General features: G+C 45.3%; 1 protein-coding gene across 1 annotated transcript; it reads left to right on the plus strand.

Annotated features, from left to right (window-relative positions):
- MSRB2 (methionine sulfoxide reductase B2) lies at positions 1-23,177 on the plus strand. Its single transcript, XM_060095452.1, has 5 exons — positions 1-151; positions 9,001-9,101; positions 15,008-15,084; positions 21,168-21,315; positions 22,434-23,177. Exons 1-5 carry the CDS (start codon positions 34-36, stop codon positions 22,536-22,538), a joined length of 549 nt encoding a protein of 182 aa, XP_059951435.1. The 5' UTR covers positions 1-33; the 3' UTR covers positions 22,539-23,177.
- Positions 23,178-23,979: the final 802 nt, after the last annotated feature.

The raw sequence follows: 23,979 nt of genomic DNA on the forward strand, positions 1-23,979 counted from the left end.
CGGCGTGGGCCCCTCCGGGTCGCGTACAGCGTCATGGCGCGCTTCCTCCGTGCGCTTAGGAGCCTTCCCTTCCGAGAAGTGCCCGGGTGGGCGGCGCGGGGCAGAGCGGACCGGGGCGGCCTCGGTGCGAGTACCGGACCTGAGGACGCAGGTAGGACGCGGGCCTCGCAGGCCCCGCCGCCACTTCCCGGCTTTCGGTTTCCCTTCACTTGCCAGGACTTGGGAGCCCGCCTGGTTCTGGACCTGCCGCGTACTTTCTCGGGAAGCTCCTTCGGGACGCCCCTGCCCGCCCACCTCCTGCCTTCTGCGACAGCTGGTTGTAAATTGTTATGGGCGGGGGGCGGGGGGGTCACTGCCCCCTGTGAGGATTTGTGTAAAGGTATAGGTCCTCTCTCCAAACGTGCACACACTTCTTTTTTTTTTTTGCATAAAATGTTATGCTCTAGAGCCGGGCCTCAAGGTGTTGGGTCAGCAGACCACCCCGCGCGCTCTCTGCTGCAGTGGCCCCTGCTCTGTTACATTGTCCCCCTTCTCCAGTTATGTCTGCTGCTTTTCGCGTCCGAGAAGCAGGCGGTTCAGACTTTGCATGCCTGTGGATCTGCTCCCTGACCTGCTCTATTTCTGTGTTTCCAGGACCCAGGGAAACGTGTGGACTAATAATCCATACCTCCTCTAACCTGAGGTTAGTTAGTCAATGGCTGTGATACAGACTAGGGAAAAGTGTGTGTATTTCCTACTGTGTATTTTCTACAAAATGCCTTTGGCTGCTCTGTGGGACTGGGGCACGTTTACATTTCATCCTTTAGTACGGAGTCACTTGTGGAGATGTGCGTTAGCTGGCACTGTATTTCAGGCCTATTTCAGGGGAATCTAGTGCCTCGTGTCCACTGGCTTTCTGGGCAGATGCCTAGCCATCCAATCTCTGAATCCATTTGTTATGTGTCCATTGAAGACATTTAAAGCTATATATCTGTGCTGAAAATGTACCCAGTCACTTGGAATTCTTTTTATCCCTTGAAGTTTTCAAAATGCTGTGTTAAATAAATAAAAGCCCTGGCAGTGTGCAGTGGGAGCTGATCTAACATGACTTGGGGCCATGGCCTTCGAAACCTCTTGGTGTCTCTAGTCAGCCAATCTGATTATTTGTTCTGTGCCTACTGTGTGCCAAGCACTGGTTTCCTGAGAACCATAGGTGATGGAAACATCACAGCTGTGGGCTGGAGCTCTTCTCATTCCCATTTATAGGGTGGTGGTTTCAACAGAAATTTGTCCTTCATGTTTGTACTTGGTGCTGTCGGAAACAGCCTAATGACTCGCCCTGGAATTTGAGGTTCTTCAGCAAAGTTAAAATTTGGCCAGATACCAATACAGGAACTGCTAACTTATCAGGCACCCCCTCCTGGGAATTCCTTCTAAGGAAATAATTCTAAAGAAGAACAAAGTTATATGTGCAGAGATGTCTTTAACAGAACTACTCTTAAGAACTAGAAACTGGCTCTAACCCAAACATCCATCAGTTAAGGAATGCTTAAGTAAACCATGAAAGTTCAATTCAACAAACTAGTAGGCAACCGCTGAGAATGATGGGCAGGTAGTAATTTTGTGGTTAAGGGGGTTTCAGAGTCGACAGTGTCAATCACTGACCCTGTGTCTTTGGGCACGTCTTGAACTTGGTACGCTGAAGCCTGTTTTTTTCTTCTATAAAATAAGGATAGTGATAATGGTAGGGTTGTTTTACAGAATAAATGAAAAAAAACCCTAAAAATGTTTTATCACAATATTGGTGCTTAGTAGGCATACAATAAGCATTAGTTATAATTAAATAAGAAATGGAAAGGTTAAAAGTGCAGCTGCATTTAACCCTGTGTTGTGGACTTGGGGCCTTGTTTATACATTGGCCTAGTTATCCACGTTGTGGGGAGGACTAGTGAGACATAAACAAGTACCACTGCGCCACCAGGGAAGCCCGCAATCTAACCTTAATCACTCCTTCAATGTACAAAATTCTTTTCTCAAAATTCCCTTTTTTCACAAACCTTTAATCACTTTTTGTATCCATATGATTTGTCCCTTTTTTTTTGCCCATCCAAAAACAACCAACTGTAGGACAAATTATTATCCTCATTTTTTCCTCAACAAATATATCTCCATTCTTTATACTTTCTCTCGCCGACAACACATATCCTACTTGCTTTCCACACTGAAATGCTTCCGTTATGATTTTTAGTAGTTTTAATTACATATTACAATTTTTAACCCTTAATAGCCTTAACAGGGCTTCCCTGGTGGCGCAGTGGTTGAGAGTCCGTCCGCCTGCCGATGCAGGGGACACGGGTTCGTGCCCCGGTCTGGGAGGATCCCACATGCCGCGGAGCGGCTGGGCCCGTGAGTCATGGCCGCTGAGCCTGCGCGTCCAGAGCCTGTGCTCCGCAACGGGAGAGGCCACAACAGTGCGAGGCCCGCGTAACGCAAAAAAAAAAAAAAGCCTTAACAAAACCAAGAAACAAGTAATTGAACTGTTATACCAGCATTTACTGATTGGCAAACTTAAGAACATATTCCATAACCTCTAAAAACTTACATTTTTCTCATAGCATAATTTCTCTTTAATGTGGTACAAGATGTGTGTTTAATAAACCCAAACATCTTTTGAAGTTTTACTATCTAACCCAAGGCTTAAGTCTCAGGCAAAGTGGGCTGTGTTTGTATTTCAAGGACATGATAAGAGTTAACTTCAAGCTTTCTCCTATGCATATTTTTGTTCTCTCAGGGTCAGAATTCTGAAAACAGTATTTTATCAAGCCAGCTTTCTCTAACTGCATATGCAAAAAGAACCGGTTTTGGAATTTCAAAATAGTTTAATCTTATCCATTATTTTCCGGAGTATAAAGAATACTGTCGTCATATATTGTTTAAAAAAATTATCTTCCTTTTTCTTTAGTCGTAATCTCATAGCTAAAATTTTTCTAATGAATTGAACCTGACCTTCCCATTTTACAAAGGACAGCAAAGATACCAATCACACAAATGAAATACACACTCACATACCAGAAGACAGAACTGTCACAATCCTCCAAGACAGTGACCCACGTGGAGTCCCAAACACTTCTCCAACACAAAGGGTCCTCGACAGTAGACACACGTCAGAACCAATTGGCAAAATGCCCAAATGACACACTCAGTGCTCACAAACAGCCCTCAATGTCAGACACGTCAGAACCAATTGGCAAAATACGCAGATGGCACTTCGTGCTCAAAAGAGAAGTTTGCCCGGCTGCACACCAGTGGACTTACTCAGTCATGGAGCTCGTCAGCATGTCCAGATGCATGTTTCCGTTCCACCAAGGAAAAGCGTACGTTGACAGCCAGTGCCGAGCAGGGGAGAAACAGGGAGAATCCCCCAAACACATGGTTTCGGCACCTGCTAGGAGCGTCCCCCCAAACCCCCCTCCCGGGGCCAGCGAGCCTCGAGCAGCGGTTCCTCACAGCCACGCGGGCGCGTCGTCATGGCGGCTCAGCTCGGGAAAATCCCGGGAGCAGATGTCGCGAGAGTGCAGCAGCCCCAGGTTGGGAGCCAGGAACTGTAACCGGAAGTGGGGTCGGGCTGCTCGCCGCTCTAAAGCCAATACAGAGGCCAGGTTGGTGGGAAGGGAAGTTTGCTTTATTTCAGGGGCCGGCAGCCTGGCGGGGGAGGGGGCAGAGGCCTGTCCAAAGGCCGACTCCCCCCACTGACAATCAGTGGGCAAGAGGTGTTTTTTTGTTTGTTTGTTTTTGCGTTACACGGGCCTCTCACTGTTGTGGCCTCTCCCGTTGCGGAGCACAGGCTCCGGACGCGCAGGCTCAGCGGCCATGGCTCACGGGCCCAGCCGCTCCGCGGCATGTGGGATCTTCCCGGACCGGGGCACGAACCCGTGTCCCCTGCATCGGCAGGCGGACTCTCAACCACTGCGCCACCAGGGAAGCCCCGCAAGAGCTTTTATAGATGCGGGGAGGGGGCTACACGCAGAAACAGCGCAGTCAGCTCTGATAGTCATCTTGACATTGGTCATCGGTGGTCCGATCAGCGTCATCTTGATTGTTTTAAGTGCAGTTAATCTTCAGTTCCAGGGACAGTTTGTTCCCATTTCTTTAAGGCCAGCTCTCAGAATTGTGACTGCTTATGTCATGGCTACAGCCTGGTCATCATGTAACTTCTTCCACCTTGCGGGGTTTGAGTATCTGTAAGACAGCTCACAGGGTATGGCTCGGAATATTACCTATAGCCCTTGAGGAGGCACTAAAGGTCCTTGACTTTGCTTAATGACTAACCTATTATTATTTGGTCTTGTTGGACTCTTTTCCTTTGTTTCTGCATTATCTCACTTCTCTGATTAAACTTATTCTTTGGCTAAAGTTTTTCCACAGACAAAAGGCAGCCTGAGGACATAGGGGGCAAGCACCATAGGGTCCTGCTCCATTTCACTAGGACACTGCATTCTTGTGGTTTCCTTCCCACCTCTCTGCTTGTCCCCATTTCTTCAACCTGTATATTGCGGAGCCTCAGAGTCCAGCCCTCAGGCCTCTCTGTTCTGTCTACACTCACTGACTTGGGGATCTTCCAGTCCCCAAGATAAATAACATCTAAAGGCTGAGGAGTCACAAAGTTATATTTTCATCCTAGACCTCTCTTGGAACTCTAAATCCATATATCCAACTGCCTATTTGACATCTCCACTTGCATATCTGATTGGCTTTTTAAAAGTTAACAAATTCAAAACCAAGTTCCCAAACCTACTCCTCCTGTAGTCTTCCCCCATCTCTCAGAGCCCAGAAGCTGTGGAGTATGACCCTTGGCCCTTTGCTTTGTCTTACCTCCACATCTGACCCACCAGCAGATCCCCCGGTTCCTCCATCAGACTGTGTCCAGCGTCTCGCTCCTCCTTAGCCACTCTCCTGTTGCCACCCGGATCCAGGTTTCCACCTCTCAGCCAGACTAAAGTAGCCTCTGTAATGGTTCCCCTGCTTCAGACTTTACCCTGCTTCAAATATTTTTTTAGTATATCAACCACTGATCCTCTTAAAATATGTTAGATCATGTCATGCCTCTGCTAACCTTCCAGTGACTTCCAGACTCACTCAGAACATAAGCCAGTGTCCCTACAATAGCCTTCAGGGCCCTAAATGATCTGGCCCCCATCATCCGTCTGCTGTCACTTCTACTAACCTTCCCTGCTGACTCCACCTCCGTTGCTCTGGCCTCCTTGCTGTTCATCAGATGCGCCAGCCACACCCAGCCTGGTGCTTCTCTTGCCTGCAGTGGTCTTCTCCTAGGTATTCACGTTGTCTGTTTGTTCATTTCCTTCAACTCTTTGCTGAAATGTCGCCTTCTTAATAAGACCTTCCCTCATTATTTTAAATTGTGTGTGTATACGCACGCATAAATACATACACACACATCCTCACGCTCTCTAACCTCCTTTGTGATTTTTGAAAATATCATCTAAAGTTTTACGTTCTTAGTTACTCTACCGCAACTCCATAAGGGCGGCAACTCTTGTCTGTTTTCTTTACGTTTGTATCCCCAGCGTCTAGAATAGTGTCTGGCATATAGTACGTGCTCTGTAAATATGAACAAATGAATGAAGAAATGAATATTTATCAAATGCCAAGGCACTGATAAATAGGGGTACACTGAACAAAGACACAGTGTTTTCAGACTTTCAGCTTCTAGTTGAATGAGACATCCAGACAAATTAACCTGCGATTGTCGTGTCTATCATGGAAGCACTGAGGGCCGTGAGAACCCAGAGGAGGAGCTTGCAACCCAGACTTAGGGGGTCAGGGAATATTTCTTGGAGAAGATAACATGTAAACCGAGACCAGAGATTGGACACTTCGGTTTCTGTCCTGGCACGTAAGGATCTTAGAAGTCGTCACTCCATCTTAACAACAAGTAAAAAGCTAAACAAACTATGATGTCTTCTCGGGGAACTCAGAGGACCACAGTTGAGAGGGACTGGAGCATAGTAGAAGGGAGAAGTTGGAAGTGGTGAGCAGGGCCAACCATGAAGAGCCTTGGAAGTCACATCAAGGAGTTGGGAATTTATCTTGAGGGTATTATGTCACATTGAACAGTTTTGGGCAGTGAGGAAAAAGAAGCGGTTGGAATAGGGGAGGGCATACAAATTAGAAAAAAATCTGTAATCATCTGTGCTGGAGGTAATGCTGGCCTGATCCAAGGTAGTTGCAGAGGGGTGAGAATGAGCAGATCCTAGAGTTATTTAGGAAGTAGAACCAACAGGCTTGGTGCAAGGGCAAGGGAAGAGTCATGGATGATGGCCTGGCTTTCTGGGTTGAAACATGAAATTGATGAGCTGGAGCACATGAGAGGAGGACCAGATTTGGGTTGGGGTGGAGGAGATACATGAAATTCTTTTGTTTGGGACGGGCTTAGTGGAGATATCCAGGTGTGGATTGTGTATGGATCCAGTACTCAGCAGAGAGATCTAGGATGGAGGGAAAAAACAGGTTGGGAGTCTCATCATGTAGATGGTACTTTAAGGATAAACTCTCCCAGGGCGGGGGAGGGGGTGTGGAGGGATGAGAGAAGAAAGCCTAAGACAGACAGACTCCTCTAAAGAACACCAGTATTCAAGGATGGCTTGAGGAAGGGGAGCTGAGAAAGGATGCTGAGAGGGAGGAACTGGAGAGACAGGAGGATTTGGTGTCATGGAAGCTGAGGGAGTCGACTATACCAGAAAGAGAGAGTGTCTAGTGTCACTTCTATGGAGAAGTAGATGGGATGAGGATGAAGTGTTCCTGGGTGTCCCTAAGAAGTCCTGGTGAGCTCTCTGAGAGCAGACTCAGTGCAGCGCGTCCCACCCAGAGGCACATGATGTCAGCCGGCCCCACTGTCAGTGATGCTAACGTTGCTTACTTGGTTGAGGTGGTGATTTCTAGACTTTTCTGTTGTAAAGGTACATTTTCTTACTTGTAAAATTAATAATTTGAGGGATCATATTTTGAAAATGTGTAACTTTCCATTCTTCAACAGTCTTTTCACCCAAGGGTTTTAGAATTCCCTGATGATTCTTGCTTGAATCCGTCTATTATTTTAGTGATTGCAAAAATGGTGATTTTAAAAATTTCATCATTCCTTCTCCCTTTATTACTTGGCATTCTGCATAATAACTCTGAAAGTCACTAAGCAGTAATAATTTATCACATGAATACATTTTGCTTTGCTCCCCAGGAGCTGAGTTCCTGAAAAATTTGTGTGTAACTGAGCAATATTTCCACAGGAGTATTTCAGAGGTATATTTCCACTGGAAAAAAGAAATCCCCGTGGCCTTATAAAAAGTATTTAAGAAAGGACACCGTCTAATATATTTAACAGCTAAAAACCCTTAAATAAAATGTAGACAACCATAAGCAGTCAATCATATATAATACTGAAAATACCATATTGTGCAGTATTATAAACTCGTGATGAAGATATAAGTCTTCTCTTGCTGAGAGATTATTTAGGACTTTCTTTTTTGTAACCAAAAATTAAATTCAGCTACGATTTTCTGACATGTTTGTTATGTGGGTGGTGACATCACAGGTATTTAACATTTCATCTTCAGTGCTGTGGTCAAGTTACTAACCCTTTGGGCCTCATTTTCTCCTTTGTAAGTTGAGGTGTAAGCAGATGATAAGGTCCTTTCATATTCTTAACGTTGGATGATTAAAACGTTTGGATGATTAAAACGTTTATTTATTATAATATACATTAGGCTTCCTACTTCTCTTTGGCTAAAGTTATTATGTTTACACTCACTGGAAAAAAAGTTGTAAAATAGAAGCTGAAGGGAGCAGAAGAAAGGAAGACAAAAGTGGAAAAAAACCATGAAGCATGATAATAGATTATGGTAGGTCTCAGTTTCCTGTTCAGGAGTATGTGCTATAGGAGTCTCTTATTTTTTCCACACAAAAAGAATTTTTATTTATTTTTATTTATTTATTTTTTTATTTTTACGGTACGCGGGCCTCTCACTGTTGTGGTCTCTCCTGTTGCGGGGCACAGGCTCCAGACGCGCAGGCTCAGCGGCCATGGCTCATGGGCCCAGCCTCTCCGCGGCATGTGGGATCCTCCCGGACTGGGGCACGAACCCGTATCCCCTGCATCGGCAGGCGGACTCCCAACCACTGCACCACCAGGGAAGCCCCAAAAAGAATTTTTAATAAAAGACCTCCCTTGACAAACAAAATCAGAGATATCTTTATAAACCAGCAAGGAAGAGGGGTTTAATAACCCACTGGCTCCACGATCTTTTCTCTCCAATCACTCAGCTACTCCCAGCTGAATCCTGACAGGAAACACTCCTTTGAACGTAGTAATAGAAGAAAGATGAACTTCTACCCTTAGTAACCCAAGGAGAATTTATTCTACCTTATTTCGTATTTCAGCTGCCTCTTATCTTCTGTGCCCCAGCAGGACTGGAAAACTGGCTCTCTACTTATTACTCAGTTCTTATTAAACTAATGAGTCAATTACAGTATTTTGTACCTGAGCTTTCTGGTCTCTGTGAAGAAGAAAGGGGTGGAAGGGGGAGGGGAAGAGATGGCGTGTTTTGCTGGGAGATGGTGCCCTTTAGGAGAGAGGCTAGAGAAGAAAAGGTCATTGTGCCTTACTGGGTTTTTTTCCAAGCAAAATATATTTTAATAATATAGAAAATATAAAAGTCCTTAACTTGATCACAGACATCATTTGAAAGTCAGTAGCACCCACCTTATAATTTGCAATTTGTCGACCATTGCTATTAAAGTAAATAAATTCTTATACAGTAGTTATTTTGAGATCCCTAACAATGTAATGAAATACGAAAAACAATTAAACATATAAATATTTGTAGTAAAGGCATGACTCTAATTCTTTGGGTAAATAACTAAATTTTCTTAGACAAATCCAAGGAAGTCAACCTCAGCACACTGGGCCTTGCTGTTTTAATTTTTTTTAATTCCTATTGAACAACACAGGGTCCCTTACAAAGCGGAAGCCGGTTCTCTCGGAGAGTGAGTTGCAGAAGAAGCTGACTCCAGAGCAGTTCCATGTCACAAGAGAAAAAGGGACGGAACCGGTAAGCCACACCGACCGACAGTTTCTGAGTAGGTGTGTTGGGGGCAGGGCAGGACAGGTTGGAATCTATCTCGCTACGAAACCTAACTCATCACATCTGCTCTGCGAATCTGGTGCCTTTCATTGCTCTCCTTCTTCGGCCATGAATATCCATCCAGTTGTGCAAACCAGAATCCTTCCCTGGACACACTGCCCTCCGTCGCCTCGCCCACCCATTCTGCCTCCGAAAGGACCTTCCCATACTCGGCGTCTCCGCTGCTCTCACCTGCAGGCTGGTCCAGGCTCCCACCAGCCCTGGCTCGCATGCGTTTGCCTCCAGCTGCTCTTGCTCCTCACCTTGCCGTTCTCCGTATGGCTGCCAAAGAGATCTTTTGGAAACAGATCTGACCACATCACCCCCTGCTCGAAATTCTTCAGTGGCTTCCCACTGCTTTCAAAGTAAAGAGAAAAGTTGAAAAGTGGCTAATAAGGCCCTAAAGGCTCTGGCCCCTACCTCCATCCCCTGTCCTCAGATCTGGCCACTTTTCCCCCTGGTCACTGCACTCCGGCCACACTGTCCTCTTTCAGCTCTCAGACCTTGGGCTTCCCCTCCCTTCAGGCCCTTTCACCCCGTGTCCTCCCCCACCACCAACACCCCGACCCATTCAAACCTACCTTTCAGCTCTCAGTGCCACTCTCACTCCCGCAGGGAAGCCTTTCCTCAGCCCCGATGGGTTTGCTTTTACCAGTACTTTCTCTTCTTAGCACTTGCCATCCTTGGTATACCCCAGCACATAACATGGTGCCTGCAGATAACAGGCGCTCAAAAAATAAACCGTGGTGACTGTCGCATGACTGCAGGCCACGAGGAGGACACATTATTGAAGCTGCCTTCAATAATCTCAGCTTTCTTTCATTTCCTGAGAGAACAGCCCTTATAGTATGTACCATGTTTACTGTGCTGCATTTCCCAACAAGTAGTCTGTCTTAGTCCCAAATATGACCACTGGGATATAGTTATTGAACCAGGTTATTAGATATTTTCATTGGTGAAGCAGACCCCATGGAGTGGACCACAGCGCAGTGGTTTTAAAAGCTGTAGAATATTTATATCTTTGAATTTAGCAGTCCCTGCAAAATTCAGGTAAGCTGTCCATGTGCTATGACCGTATAACCGTGGTCTCACCCTCAACTTCGCCACCGATGCTAAAGCCGTTAGGCCAGCAGATCCCAATAGATTCTGGTGAAATACTGGTATTTTTGAAAACTTCCTGTGGGTGGGATTTTTATAAAGGCTTCACTGGGAAAGAGACTACATTAGCCATAGTGCAGATAGCACAGGGGAGCCACACGTGATTCCCTGTGCAGTTGTGTGCATTCCCATAGCATTGTAAGCTGGCCCTATTCTGAGGGACAGGTGTGGAGCTGGAGACGGCAGCCTGGAGGTGAGCTGCCAGATGTTTAGGAGAATTAATATGGGGGATTTTCAAACAAATGGTATAATATACTCTGTGCATTTGGCCGTTTGACAAAATGAGCATCATCCATTATTTTAAGTAATGTTATAAATCCCTTTCAGTTGATCCATTTCCACAGTTAACTTTTTAGAACGTTGCAGAACTATAAGCCTTAGTTAGCTCCATAAGGGTAAGGAAAGAGAAGTAAAACACCTCAGCTTTCTGTTTGGTGACTCAAAATTCAAATTCAGTTGCACATGCTTTTTATTGGACAGCAGTAACTTGCTAGCACTCTGCTAAGTATGACAAAGCGGTTTACAGCCTGGTCAAGCTATAACTAAAAGTCAAATATCAGTAGAAGGTAGGTTTTATGCAGGTCATTCTTTGCCTTCCAGATCCGTTATCCACATGCCTCACTCTGCTCTGAGTTCTGGGAAGACTAACCAGCTCCCTTGCCCTCTGAATCCTGATTGGGTTTGGCCCCTGGGAAATGCCAGCAAGATCAGAGGGCACAGTGGAGAAACAGGCATCCAGGGTCCCCCTAGGACTGTGTTCCTCCCATGCAGGTTGCAGCTTCTGCTGGCAGCCCTCCCCTCCAGCCGCAGCCTCACGGGTCCTGCCCGCGCTGTGTCCCACAGGCCAGTAGCGTGTTCTCAGTCACTGGCCCGGGGGTGCTTCACCTTCCCCATTGGTCTCCATCGGCCCTGTCCCCACCTTTATAAATAGTTCTGTGTGAAATTATCTGCAAATCATTCCTTTTGAGTGTATCATCTGTTTCCAACAGGTATGTATTCATAGTATGGAAAAGATAAAAGAAGAGAGAACTCGCATTGGTGCAGACAGACTGTGTTAGTACAGGCTGCCGTAGCAGGATGCCACAGACTGGGCTGCTTAAACAACAAACATTCATTTCCCAGGGTTCTGGAGGCTGAGAAATCCCAGATCAAGGTGCCAGCCAATTCAGTTCCTGATAAGGACTCTCTTCCTGGTTTGCAGATGGCCACCTTCTTGCCGTGTCCTCACGTGGTAGAGAAAGAGGTCATCTCTCTCGTGTCTCTTCTTATAAGGGCATTAATCCCATCCTTGAGGGCTCCACCCTCATGTCCTCATCACCTCCCAAAGGCCCCACCCCCTAACACCATCACATTGCGGGTCAGGGCTTAAACTTGAATTTGGTGGGGGCAGTACACGAATACTCAGTCCTTAGGACAGACTTTGAAAACCCAGGGGAAGGCGTATCTTGAAAGTCATAATGTCTCTGACTCTGACAGTCACGCATTTCAGTTCTCTCTTCTAAATAATTCTTGAATCTATTCTAGTCTTTTTATTTCCACTGCTCCTGCCACAGTTAAATCTAGGCTTGAACTAGTTTGACTGTCCTTTGCCTCCAGTGTCTTCCTGCCCCGACTCCAATCCATTCTTCATGTGCATGTCAAGTGCTCCTTCTGTTAATAAACACCGGCTCTGATCGTGTGCACACCCACTTTCAAAGTTTCCAACGGCTTTCCATGTTCAGTGGGATGGCATGAAAACTCTTCAGCGTGGTCTCATCAAAGCCACTATGACCTGGCCCTCCCCACCTTTGCAGCAACCTCTTCTCCACCTTGCCCTGCTCTGTCATGTGGGCCCAGCCCAGGCTGCTGGTCTGTCTGAAATACTCTTCCATTCCTTCATCTGATTAACTCGTACTCATCCTTCAGAACTCAGTGTAGTGTCTTGGCATTTCCTGTAATAAACACCAATCAGCCGTGCAATGAAAAATAATGATAGAAGATTAAAGAAAAAGAAAACCCTGATCTCAGACACCTCAGACGTTACCTGGTCCAGAAAGCCTTGGTGAAAACTCCCCTAGTAGTAAAGGGCCTAGTGCTACCCTCACTCCCTACTGACCTCTCCATCAGAGCTCCTGTCATGTGGTGTGACAGCTGCCAGCTCACGTGTCTCTTCCCAACTTGGTAGCAGATTCCAAGTGCAGGAACTGTGGGTTGGTTTGGTTTCACTTTGTTTTTCCATCTCTGCAGCCTTAGTACCCAGTCCAGCATTGGATACACACTAGGTTTTCAAGTAAATACTGGAATGAACAAGCGAGAAGCCCTAAATAAGTGATAGGACTTGTATAAAACTGAGGAGGAAGGGTGAGAGGGTAGACGGGAAATCAGGCGAGGAGGCCCAGGAGAAACGTCATTTCATAAAATACGTCGGCTAAGGATTCTTTTTTTTTTTTTTTTTTTTGCAGTACGCGGGCCTCTCACTGTTGTGGCCTCCCCCGTCGCGGAGCACAGGCTCCGGACGCGCAGGCTCAGCGGCCATGGCTCACGGGCCCAGCCGCTCCGCGGCATATGGGATCCTCCCAGACCGGGGCACGAACCCGTATCCCCTGCATCGGCAGGCGGACTCTCAACCACTTGCGCCACCAGGGAGGCCCAGGATTCTTTTATGTTTGATTTTGTTTTAACTTACCGTGCGACCAGTTCCCTGTCACTTCCTCTGCCCAACTGTCCCTGCAATGACAGAATTATATCTTGAATATTATCAGGCTGTCCAGGCCGCATGAGTAGTTTCTAGATCACCTTCAGGTCTGGGTAGCCCTTTGGCATGTGTGTTTCATCAGCCCAGGTGGGGGAGGGGGGGATGCGAAACTTCCTTTTCATTCCAGATGCCCATGCGTGCCAGCGTTGGGTACAGGCCTTTGAGGGGACGGGCCAGAGAAAGACCAGCTCACCACTGTTTGGATGTCTGCAGCCAAGTTCAGGGTTTTTTTTTTTTTGCGGTACGCGGGCCTCTCACAGCTGTGGCCTCTTCCACTGCGGAGCACAGGCTCCGGACGCGCAGGCTCAGTGGCCATGGCTCACGGGCCCAGCCGCTCTGCGGCATGTGGGATCTTCCTGGACCGGGGCACGAACCCGTGCCCCCTGCATCGGCAGGCGGACCCTCAACCACTGCGCCACCAGGGAAGCCCCAAGTTCAGGGTTTTTTTTTTTAATTAATTTATTTATTTATTTTGCGGTACGCGGGTCTCTCACTGTTGTGGCCTCTCCCGCTGCGGAGCACAGGCTCCGGACACGCAGGCTTAGCAGCCGTGGCTCACAAGCCCAGCCGCTTCGCGGCATGCGGGATCCTCCAGGACCGGGGTACGAACCCGTGTCCCCTGCATCGGCAGGCGGACTCTCAACCACTGCACCACCAGGGAAGCCCTTGTTCAGGGTTTTTAAAGAGGGAAAACATCCAAGTGTGCTGAGATGGTTGGCTCAGTAGGCTAATTTGAAATTGTCCATTATGCAGCTTCCTGAAAATGTGCTGTTAATCCTACCACGAGGAATGTGAATGTTTGACCTGTGTACTTGTTGAGGTGGGACGTCTAGAGAGGACCAAGGGGGCTGCTTGTTTCCTGAGTCAGCTCTGGGACTCAGTGACCCACCCTGTGCCTCAGCCTCTCTCCATAAAATGGGACGGCGCCTGCCACTAGCCACTGCTTGTAGATTTTCACACTAGGCTCGTTCAAGTTTTTTTTTTTTTTTTTTTTTTGCAGTACATGGGCCTCTCACTGTTGTAGCCTCTCCCCTTGCGGAGCACAGGCTCCGGACGCGCAGGCTCAGCGGCCATGGCTCATGGGCCCAGCCGGTCCACAGCATGTGGGATCTTCCCGGACCAGGGCACAAACCCGTGTCCCCTGCATCGACAGGCGGACTGCCAACCACGGCGCCACCAGGGAAGCCCAAGAGTTTCTTTTTTTTGACATTCCTTTGACAGAGGAGATGACGAAGGAACTGGGCAAAAATAGTCTTTTTTTTTTTTTTTTTTTCAAACCATGAGATCAGTTTACAAAATAACATTAAAAAAATTAGTCTTGGCTCATTCATTGCCTCAAGTCTCCTTGTTTTCCTCTCGGAACCTGCAAACTCCTTAAGCCACAATTAACATGGTAATTTCGTCTAAGTAGTAACTTAGGCCCTGCAAGAATCTAGCTCATTATTTAGCATGTATTAAGTATGCAGTGTTCTAAACACCACGTGAAGCATATTAAAGGCACAAGCTAATCTCACTGAGCTTTGCTTTATATGTATCTATATCCTGTCTTTAATTGGAGATTTCAAAGTGTTTTAGACAGTGGACTAGATTCCTGTTGTATTAACTCTTTTGAAATGGTGACTGAGATCTTACACAATCCAGAGGCTCGGTTCTCTTGCTTTTTCACAGGCTTTGATGTTCTTGGGTGAAAGGTGCTATATAAATACAAAGCATTATTAATGTCATAATTTGAATATTTGGCACAATAAAGGCCAGTCGTAAACAAGCCTGTAGGCTTCTTTGCTGGGCGCATTGTAATTTTCTCTCCAGTGATATTTGCACTTTGTCAAATTAGTACAAAAATTCCTTTATTGGGAGACTTAATCTTGGATTTGGATCTGCTGTATTGTGTCCTGCTGGAGTTATGAGAAACCTGAATGTGATGTATCTCATTTACTTTCAGCCTTTCAGTGGGATCTACCTGAATAACAAGGAATCGGGAATGTATCACTGTGTGTGCTGTGACAGCCCGCTCTTCAGGTGAGATAAACATCAAAAGGTACCGAAGGAGAGTAAGCCCCTAAATTCATACAGCTCTTTCTCCTGGGGCCTTGGATAAATACCCACGATGTTTTTAATTGCCCTTCTCATTTGGCCTGGTTGCTATAAGGAGGGCTGTTCATTTAAGATTCTTGCCTATCTTGATTATTTCTAGTGTTTAGAGCATTAACTTCTTAGCCTATATTCTTTCTTTCTGTATCCCCAAGAAACAGCTAAAAACAAAACAAACTTGGTGGGCACCTTAAGATAAAGCTATTAGAGTTTTTTCCCTGGGAAAGTATTTAAATAAATCTAAACCATAATGGTATTTGCTTGGCCATGTGATTAAAACTGTATCTCTCCCAGGGAGAAATGGGTTTATAATTTAATTTAGGAAATGTAGAATTTTATGAGGATAGATTCCCCACAGTGCTTGAAGGTAGTGAATACCATGTCCTCTTCTGTGTAGCTAAAAGTAAATTTAATTGTCCCTTGATTTCAAAGCCTCTTTTAAGTCAATCAGGATCTGAAATCTCTCAACAAAGGCTTTTTTGTTTAGACATGCAGGAAACAGTCTAAAAAAAGTAGATTCGATGAAGAAGAAAGGAAAACATCTTTGAAGTCCTGTTTTTCAGAACTTCAAAGATGTTTTCCTTTCTTTTGCATCAACCCTAAATTGGTTTAGAATAAAATATAAATCAAGCCAGCTCTGTGAATCTTCCATTAGGCAGTGCCTCATTATGTGCTTTGGGCTTTGAGCAGACTGGGCTTTCCTAGGCTGCTAATGTGGGCTGAATTTGGAAAGGCAGACCCCGCCTGCAAGGACGAGGAACGATTAGGATTGATTTTCCTTCACACTCACGGAAGGGCAGGACTTTGTCCGGATTCATTCACTCTGTCGGTGGCTGGTGAGGAGATAGCAGAGATGGCAGTCAGGGGGATTCCCTGGCAGTCCAGTGGTTAGGACTCCTTGCTCTCACTGCCAAGGGCCCAGGTTCAGTCCCTGGTTGGGGAGCTAAGATCCCACAAGCCTTGCAGCACGGCCAAAAAATAAATAAATAAATAATAAAATAAATCTTAAAAAAAAAGATGGCAGTCAGGCTGAGATGGCCTGGGGGACGCTAGGAACAGTAAAATGGATGCATATTTCTGAACCATTAGTTATTCTTTGACTCTTGGTTCTATTAAAAGGGAGAAGTGGGACTTCGAGATGGCCACTCTGCTTTTAGCCAAAGAACCGTGTTGTAAAAGTGTAAAGCACGGCCTTGTGACTATGCAGTAAACAGCCAGATGTTCTGTTTCCATCTTTCGACTGTGAAGGCAAAAGATGTGAGGTCATCTTTGCAAGAGCATGTTCCTTCCTACATTTGAGTCTTTGTTTTTTAACTTCATTGGCGTTCCAGTTTCTGTACCTGTAAAGATGACACTCTCTTCCTACCCAATGCCCAGCCAGGTTCTGTCAGGAAATCACAGAATGTTGGGGGCAGGTAAGGACCGGAGAGACCAGAGCAAAAAACTCTGTCTAGTAGAACTTTCTATGATGATGGAAATGTTCTGTATCTGTTCCATCCACTTCGGTGGCCACCAATCACACATGGCTGTTGAGCACTTGAAATGTGGCTGATGCGGCTGAAAAACTGAATTTTTAATTTTATTTCATTTTAAATAATTTAAACGTGAAAGGCCACATGTGACCAGTAGCCACTGTATTAGCACAGTGCTCGTCCAAATTAAGGAAGCTGAGTGACCATCCCCAAAGCAGCCAAGACTAGTGAGAATACCAGCCAGTTCCCCAAAAGCCCTTTCATTAAGTGGCCAGTTTAATGACCTACCAACCTGTGTGTTTCTTTTTAATCATTTAGTTTTAGTTGCAGTTTCTATTTTCATTTCTTAAGGACTTTTGAGTTTGTTCCATTTTTTTCCCTCCCACTGCTGCTGCTGCTGCAGCTGAGACTGAGAAAAATAAGAATATATTCATAAGAATCTTTTATGTTCCAGAATGTACTCTTCTTAAAGATGCATTTATTTATAGGAGAGACAGTGTAGTACAGTGGTTAAGTCTGTAGATGTACATCCTGGCTTCATTGCTGTGTGACCTCAGGCAAGTTTCTTAACCTCTCTGTGCCTCAGTTTCCCCACCTGTATCATGAGCATGCTAGTAGTACTGAATTCATAAACTTGTTGGGAGGATTAACTGAGTTATGAGTTAATACATGTGAAAGCACCAGAGCAATGCCTTACACATGCCAAGCACTGGATACATGTTAGCAATGAGACATTCTTAGAGACAGATCCTTCTTAGGGCCATATACATGAATGTGTCTTTGATAATGAGGAACTCTTGAGAATTTCTTCTAATTAATGAGAATCTATAAATGAAGACTATATTCCTGACGGTGCTTCCCATTCAGGAGGGTGGATAGCTTTCTTGTTTGACCTCTCATTTTCCCTCTCTCTCTGTCCCCTGTCTCCAGCCTCAGTAATAGAGAGCAGGAGTAGAAAAGAAATAAACATTCCTTCAAATGCTTGTACAGAGTCAAAACCAGGTGAAAAGTCAACCAAAACTAAACAGTTAAGGAATCAAGTGGATGAGGGATCACTGTCTCTTGGCTGCTGGGCTCCTTGCTGCCTGCACACTTCCCTTCGGGCCAAACCAGTATGGTGCACATTCTGGGGGAGACAACTCAGAGACATTTAATCCAGGGTTTCCAAGTCAAGAGCCTCTCGGGATTTTATCACTCCCCTGGGGACTCCAGGCTGTTGCTTCTTAACCTTGGAATTTTGTGACTTTGCCCCTCCCCTGCTTCCTCTATTCCCCTCCCTTCTCCTCCCCCCGCCCCCCCACACTGATTCTGAAAGTGTTTATTAAAATCTACTGTGAGATCACAGGTTTCATGGTCATAAATCTTAGAATAGAAGGAAACTGAGAGCCTGATGTTAGTTCCCTTTTTACAGAATATGCTGACACCCTAGGTGTTAATAGGAACTTAGTAACATTGTTAACCTTTTGTGAGCTCCCATTCCTTCAAAGGAATGGAAATTCTTCTACCATGAGGGTTGTCAGTTATCACCAAGTGCCTCTGCTGCTGTTTTGGGAGGCTGTGGAATTTCCAGAAACCAAGATAAAAACAAAGCAAATAAATATATAACAAAACCAAACAAAAGAAGCACCTCTAAGAGTACATGACTAAAGGTGGTACAGAATGGTTTTAGTTTCTCAAGGGAGGGCCTTACAATCTGCTAATCATTTAAATATGTATTTTGGAATTTCTAATTCACCTTAATATTTAAGTTTTCACTCTTAAATGATACATGATGGGCCTCTCATATTACCTGGTAAAATCTCCAGATTCTGTTAATTGCATCAATAAAACTTTTGTTTCCCATAAAATGTTTTAAATGACTTTTTATTAGTCTTAGATTCATTCATTAAAAAAATTATTATATTCATAATTCTCCATCAAAATTCCTTTAATGATCACTAGTTTATGTATAATGTTCAGTGTGGAAAAGCTATGATTAAAAGATACTTAAGGGCTTCCCTGGTGGCGCAGTGGTTGAGAGTCCGCCTGCCGATGCAGGGGACACGGGTTCATGCCCCGGTTCGGGAAGATCCCACATGCCGCGGAGCGGCTGGGCCCGTGAGCCATGGCCGCTGAGCCTGCGCGTCCGGAGCCTGTGCTCCGCAACGGGAGAGGCCACAACAGTGAGAGGCCCGCGTACAGCAAAAAAAAAAAAAAAAAGATACTTAAAATGTTTTTCCCTGGACCAAAGTAGCTCGGATGAATATTTTTGAACCCTTGGAAAACAAAAAGGGTTGCAGAGAACCCAATCTGAATGTGCAGACACTTCTAATTGGACCCACAGCTGCTCAAATTTCATGGATACCTGTTACTACTAATAATAATGATATTTAAAAAATAAGGGCTTCCCTGGTGGCGCAGTGGTTGAGAGTCCGCCTGCCGATGCAGGGGACGCGGGTTCGTGCCCCAGTCCGGGAAGATCCCACATGCCACGGAGCGGCTGGGCCCGTGAGCCATGGCTGCTGAGCCTGCGCGTCCGGAGCCTGTGCTCTGCAACGGGAGAGGCACAGCAGTGAGAGGCCCGCGTACTGAAAAAAAAAAAAAAAAAAAAACACAAAACTTTCTTGGGGCCTCCCTGGTGGCGCAGTGGTTGAGAGTCCGCCTGCCGATGCAGGGGATACGGGTTCGTGCCCCGGTCTGGGAGGATCCCATATGCCGCGGAGCGGCTGGGCCCGTGAGCCATGGCCGCTGGGCCTGCGCATCCGGAGCCTGTGCTCCGCAACGGGAGAGGCCACAACAGTGAGAGGCCCGCATACCGCAAAAAAAAAAAAAAAAAAAATCTACTGACTTAAGTACCACGTGTCTAACACTATGCTAAAAACAGTAAATGTAGAAAGCATCTCAGTTAATCCTCTCAGTAACCCCATGAAATAACAATGCCATTACGATTCTGAAGATCAGGACACAGAGGCTTTAAAAGATTAAGTAACTTGCCAAGGTTGCATAGACATAACAGACAGAGCCTGGCTTCACACCTGAGTCTCTCAGAAGTCAACCTCAGAGCTATACCTGACTTCCTGGGATCTTTTCAGGGCTCTTCGAGGTGCTCCCTTTTGCAACTGCGTATCCGCGAGACCACATCCTCTTCCTACACTTCAGTCGAAACAGCATTGCAGCAGATTGAATGCACGAGCACATATAAAGAGGCAATTGTCATTTTTTTTAAGCTAGACATTAAAGAGATTTACAAAGTTATAAAACAGTGCAACTCTTCGCACTAAATGTTTGTTTCAGTTTCGAAAATAGAATTATTGTTGTAAAAACAGGTTATGTTAGCACATAATGAATTTATTATTTTTAAAAATAATTTAATGCATATATATTTTTGTAATTCTCACTTACAATTTCTAATTTGTTAAGAATTGATAGACAAAACTCATGTAAACAAAAGTTCTCAGAGATCTTCAGTAATTTTGTAGTACAGAGGGGTCCCAAGACCAGAACGTTTGAGTCTCTGTCTTGCACTAGACTCTTTCTGCTGGGGTTCGTGCTCTAAACTGAGCTTCCTTCTGTGCTCATAGTCTAGGGGTTTGATTATTTGCTACTTTTCCCCCCTCTTTACTCAGTTTTTGGTGTTTTGGGGGTTTTTTTGAAGAATTTACAATTCATTTCTTGTCTCTCCTCCTCAGATAGAGAGAGCCATTTCCCTGCCATCTAAAATTTGTTTCCTAGTGTGATTTAAGGGAGTCATCTTTCAAAGCACTTAGAGAGCGAGTCTCTGATGAGCAGATTTGCTTGTTGCCCTCCTGCTCCTCTTGCCGGCTCCTCTGCCACCACCATCACCCTCCCCCAGCATCATTTGTCCCTGTGGCGCTTCCCCGGGAAGGTCACTGCACTGCAGTGATGACTCTGGGTGCCCAGGCTTATCTATCACCACTTGCCCCACAGCACAGCTCCTTAACCCCTCAGAGCATCTCTATAACGTAGATATGATTATCTGCATGTTACAGATGAGAAAACTGAGGCTTGGAGAGAATAAGCAGCCTGTCCAATTTCACACAGCTAAGAAGTGACAGAGGCAGCTCTTGAACCCCTGAAGGCAGTCAGGCTTTGAATTTAGATAACCCAAAGTTCCGGTGGCTGAAGACGGCTGTTTCATCAGTTCTCACGCTTCTCTGATACGCTAAACTCACAATGCCCTCCTTCGACCACTATTGTTTCATTTCCATGTCCCCCTTTGCTACGTTTAGAACACAGGGATTTGATCTGTTTCCTAAGGTGCAGCAGTTCACAAAGCTCCTCATGTTTTTAGTCCTTGAGTGGGATGACTTCGACATCAAAGGAACAAGAAATCTTTGACCTGATGAGACGGCGTCTTTAATAGTGGAGATGCAGTGGGCAGATTCCTGTGGAACTAGTGGTTCACGGAACTGGCCTTGGGATCTGGCAGAGGAGAAGGGAATCGAATCGTGCTTGGTAGAAAAATGATTCGGGGCATAAAATGCTCTTTGTATGGTAATAGCAGCCTTCACAGCTGTAGTGTCATGATGTCTAACACAGCTCTGAGAAAAAGTACTGCTCGGGCACTGGATGGCCTTCGTTTTCTGAGGCTCACGGGACGTCTGGCTCTGATGAGAGTAACACAGGGATCTTGCGACGTGTGGACACCTCGTTGGGACTAGCTCGCACAGAGGTCATCTGCAAGCAGGTGGGTGTCTTTGTTTTCTCTGATGTGTTTTCCCCAATGCCGCCCCAAATGCCACAGAGAGCTCGCTTGTCCTTGCCTATCTGGTGTTATGGCCGGGAGCACTTTTGTCACGGAAGCACCTTGGGTTTCTCCCGTGCTGCTGGTACCTATCTCCCATCACTCCGGGCACTGCAGACCCGAGAAGGAGCCTTTCCTGGTTCAAGCCTTGCCGAGATGGGAGCAGGGCAAGGATCTGAAAGAGAGAGAGCTGGCCCTTCACATTCTGCTGCACAGGGACAGTCAGCAGGAAGGCCAAGCATAGCTGGCGTCCCGATGCCCCCTTCTCACGCTGCAGCGTGTCAGCGACCGGCGGAGCAGCGCTGCAGGTGACATCAGCGCGTTATTCCTCCTGTGAGCTTGGTAGGAGAGAGTGGCTTAAATCCAGACAGCATATTCACTGTGATATCCTTGGGTGCTCAAATGTTCTGGTTTTGTAAGCAGATAAATATAGCTTAGTCTTGTCTTCAATAAAAAACAATAATCATACACTGGCTATAAGATTACCGAGTACTCACCCAGGAACTGTGTTAGTGCTTTAGATGTGTCGTATCAATGAATCATCACAACATCTCTATTACATAGGTATAATTATCGTCCCCATTTTATAGATGAGTAAATCAAGGCCTAAGTTAAATCACTTGCTCACATTCTCACTGATAAAGGAGAGAGCTATTGGCCACTACTGTGCTCTGCATCCTTTCATTTCTTAATCAAATTCTGGTACAGTAGGGCTTCCCTGGTGGTGCAGTGGTTGAGAGTCCGCCTGCCGATGCAGGGGACGCGGGTTCGTGTCCCGGTCTGGGAGGATCCCACATGCCGCGGAGTGGCTGGGCCTGTGAGCCATGGCCACTGAGCCTGCGTGTCCGGAGCCTGTGCTCCGCAACGGGAGAGGCCACAACAGTGAGAGGCCCGTGTACCGCAAAAAAAAAAAAAAAAAAAAAAAATTCTGGTACAGTAGACTTTTTCCCCACACCAGTGTCTAAAACTCGAGTGGGGTGGCCATGTGGGATTCATGTGTCTGGTTTTACATAAAGAGGCTTGTCCTAGTTGAGGAATGACAGAGGCTTCTCTCCTTGCAGTGCGAAGCTCACCTTGGCCATGTGTTTCCTGATGGACCTGGGCCTACTGGTCAGAGGTTTTGCATCAACAGTCTGGCACTCAAGTTCAAACCAAGCAAACACTGACTACCTCCAAGAGTCCGCTTCCCTCGCCACTCCCTCATTTCCAAACTCAATTTTCATAATTTATGTGAATGGCTAGTTTTATTACCTACTAAACCAAGCTAAGTTTGCTGCTATCACCAAGCAAGTCACACCTTCTCTAACTTACTACCTGTAGTCATCTCATCCCTGGCTCTGGCTTTGATTGGAATTTCACAAAATGACAGAGGGGCAACCATTTCCATTAAATCGACTTCAGTGGGCTTTGCTTGGACCAGAGGGCATGACTCTTTGGGGACATTTGGAGGCTGATGGACAAACCAAAGAATTCCTACAAAACCACCCTGAACGTTCCACTGCAGTTAAGTTCTTCATGGACATATATAGGTGAGAGATCAAGTGAAAAGAGGAAAGAATATATGGAGTTAGACTAATCCACAGTCCCAGCATGGAAGGAAGCAACGAGGAGGAGGGTTGTGGATGAGCTGTGCTTTGGGGGATCCACAGGATGCATGATATTTTTTTCAAAACTTTAGACTGTCTTGAACATTCCAGTTCCAGCTTCTCTACGGGCAACTTAAGTTTCAATGGAAGTTTGCTAGATTTCAGTGATAATGAATACAAGTGGCTACAAAGTTAAACTTTAATTTAGTTCAAATAAAATATTTACTAAAATCTGTTTGCTTTTTGTCTAAGTCTGTGAATTTGTTCTTTTATAAAAATGACTCAATCAAATGCCAAAAAATAATTAGGTCACGTGGTAGTAGGTGTTTGGTTACACCAATGCTGATAGCAACTCAAGTGTTTTTTACAAATTGAGAGTCTTGAATAACTTGTTACTGAAAGTGTTTAAATCATTTTCTTTGAGATTTTATGGACAGAAAGGAGACTTAAGTATTCTATTTTTCTCTTTATTACTGTGTTACGCATTATGAACTCTTCTTCTAGTGCTTACCCTGGAAATCACAATATCCATCCTTAACTTATTACAGTCATACTAAAATTATTAATTTTTTCTACTTTTCCAAGAATGTTAACCTTAGAACACTTTAACTTCATTAACATTCTCCCATATTTTGTGTTACTATTGTCATGTATTTAATTTTATACACATATAAACCCCACAAATCATTGTTCGTGTATATGTTGATATTCATTTATGTTTACCTACATATTTGCTGTTTCTGTTGCTCTTTATTTCTTCCTGAAATCCCATGTTTCCTTGTGGGATTTTTTTTTCTTCTGCTTGAAGAACTCTTTTTCTTTTAGTTCATGATTTCTCATGGTGAATCTTCTCAGTTTTTATTGGTAAGAAAATGTATTTATTCGCCTTTCATTTTTTTAAAGCTTTATTGAGGTACAATTGATATATTTAAAAACTGCACATATTTAATGTATACCTTTGGGTCTCCTTTTATTTTTGAAGAATCCTTTTCCCTGGACATAGAATTCTAATTTGAAGAAA

This window comes from Mesoplodon densirostris, chromosome 4 (assembly GCF_025265405.1).
Source record: "Mesoplodon densirostris isolate mMesDen1 chromosome 4, mMesDen1 primary haplotype, whole genome shotgun sequence".
Classification (NCBI taxonomy): domain Eukaryota; kingdom Metazoa; phylum Chordata; class Mammalia; order Artiodactyla; family Ziphiidae; genus Mesoplodon; species Mesoplodon densirostris.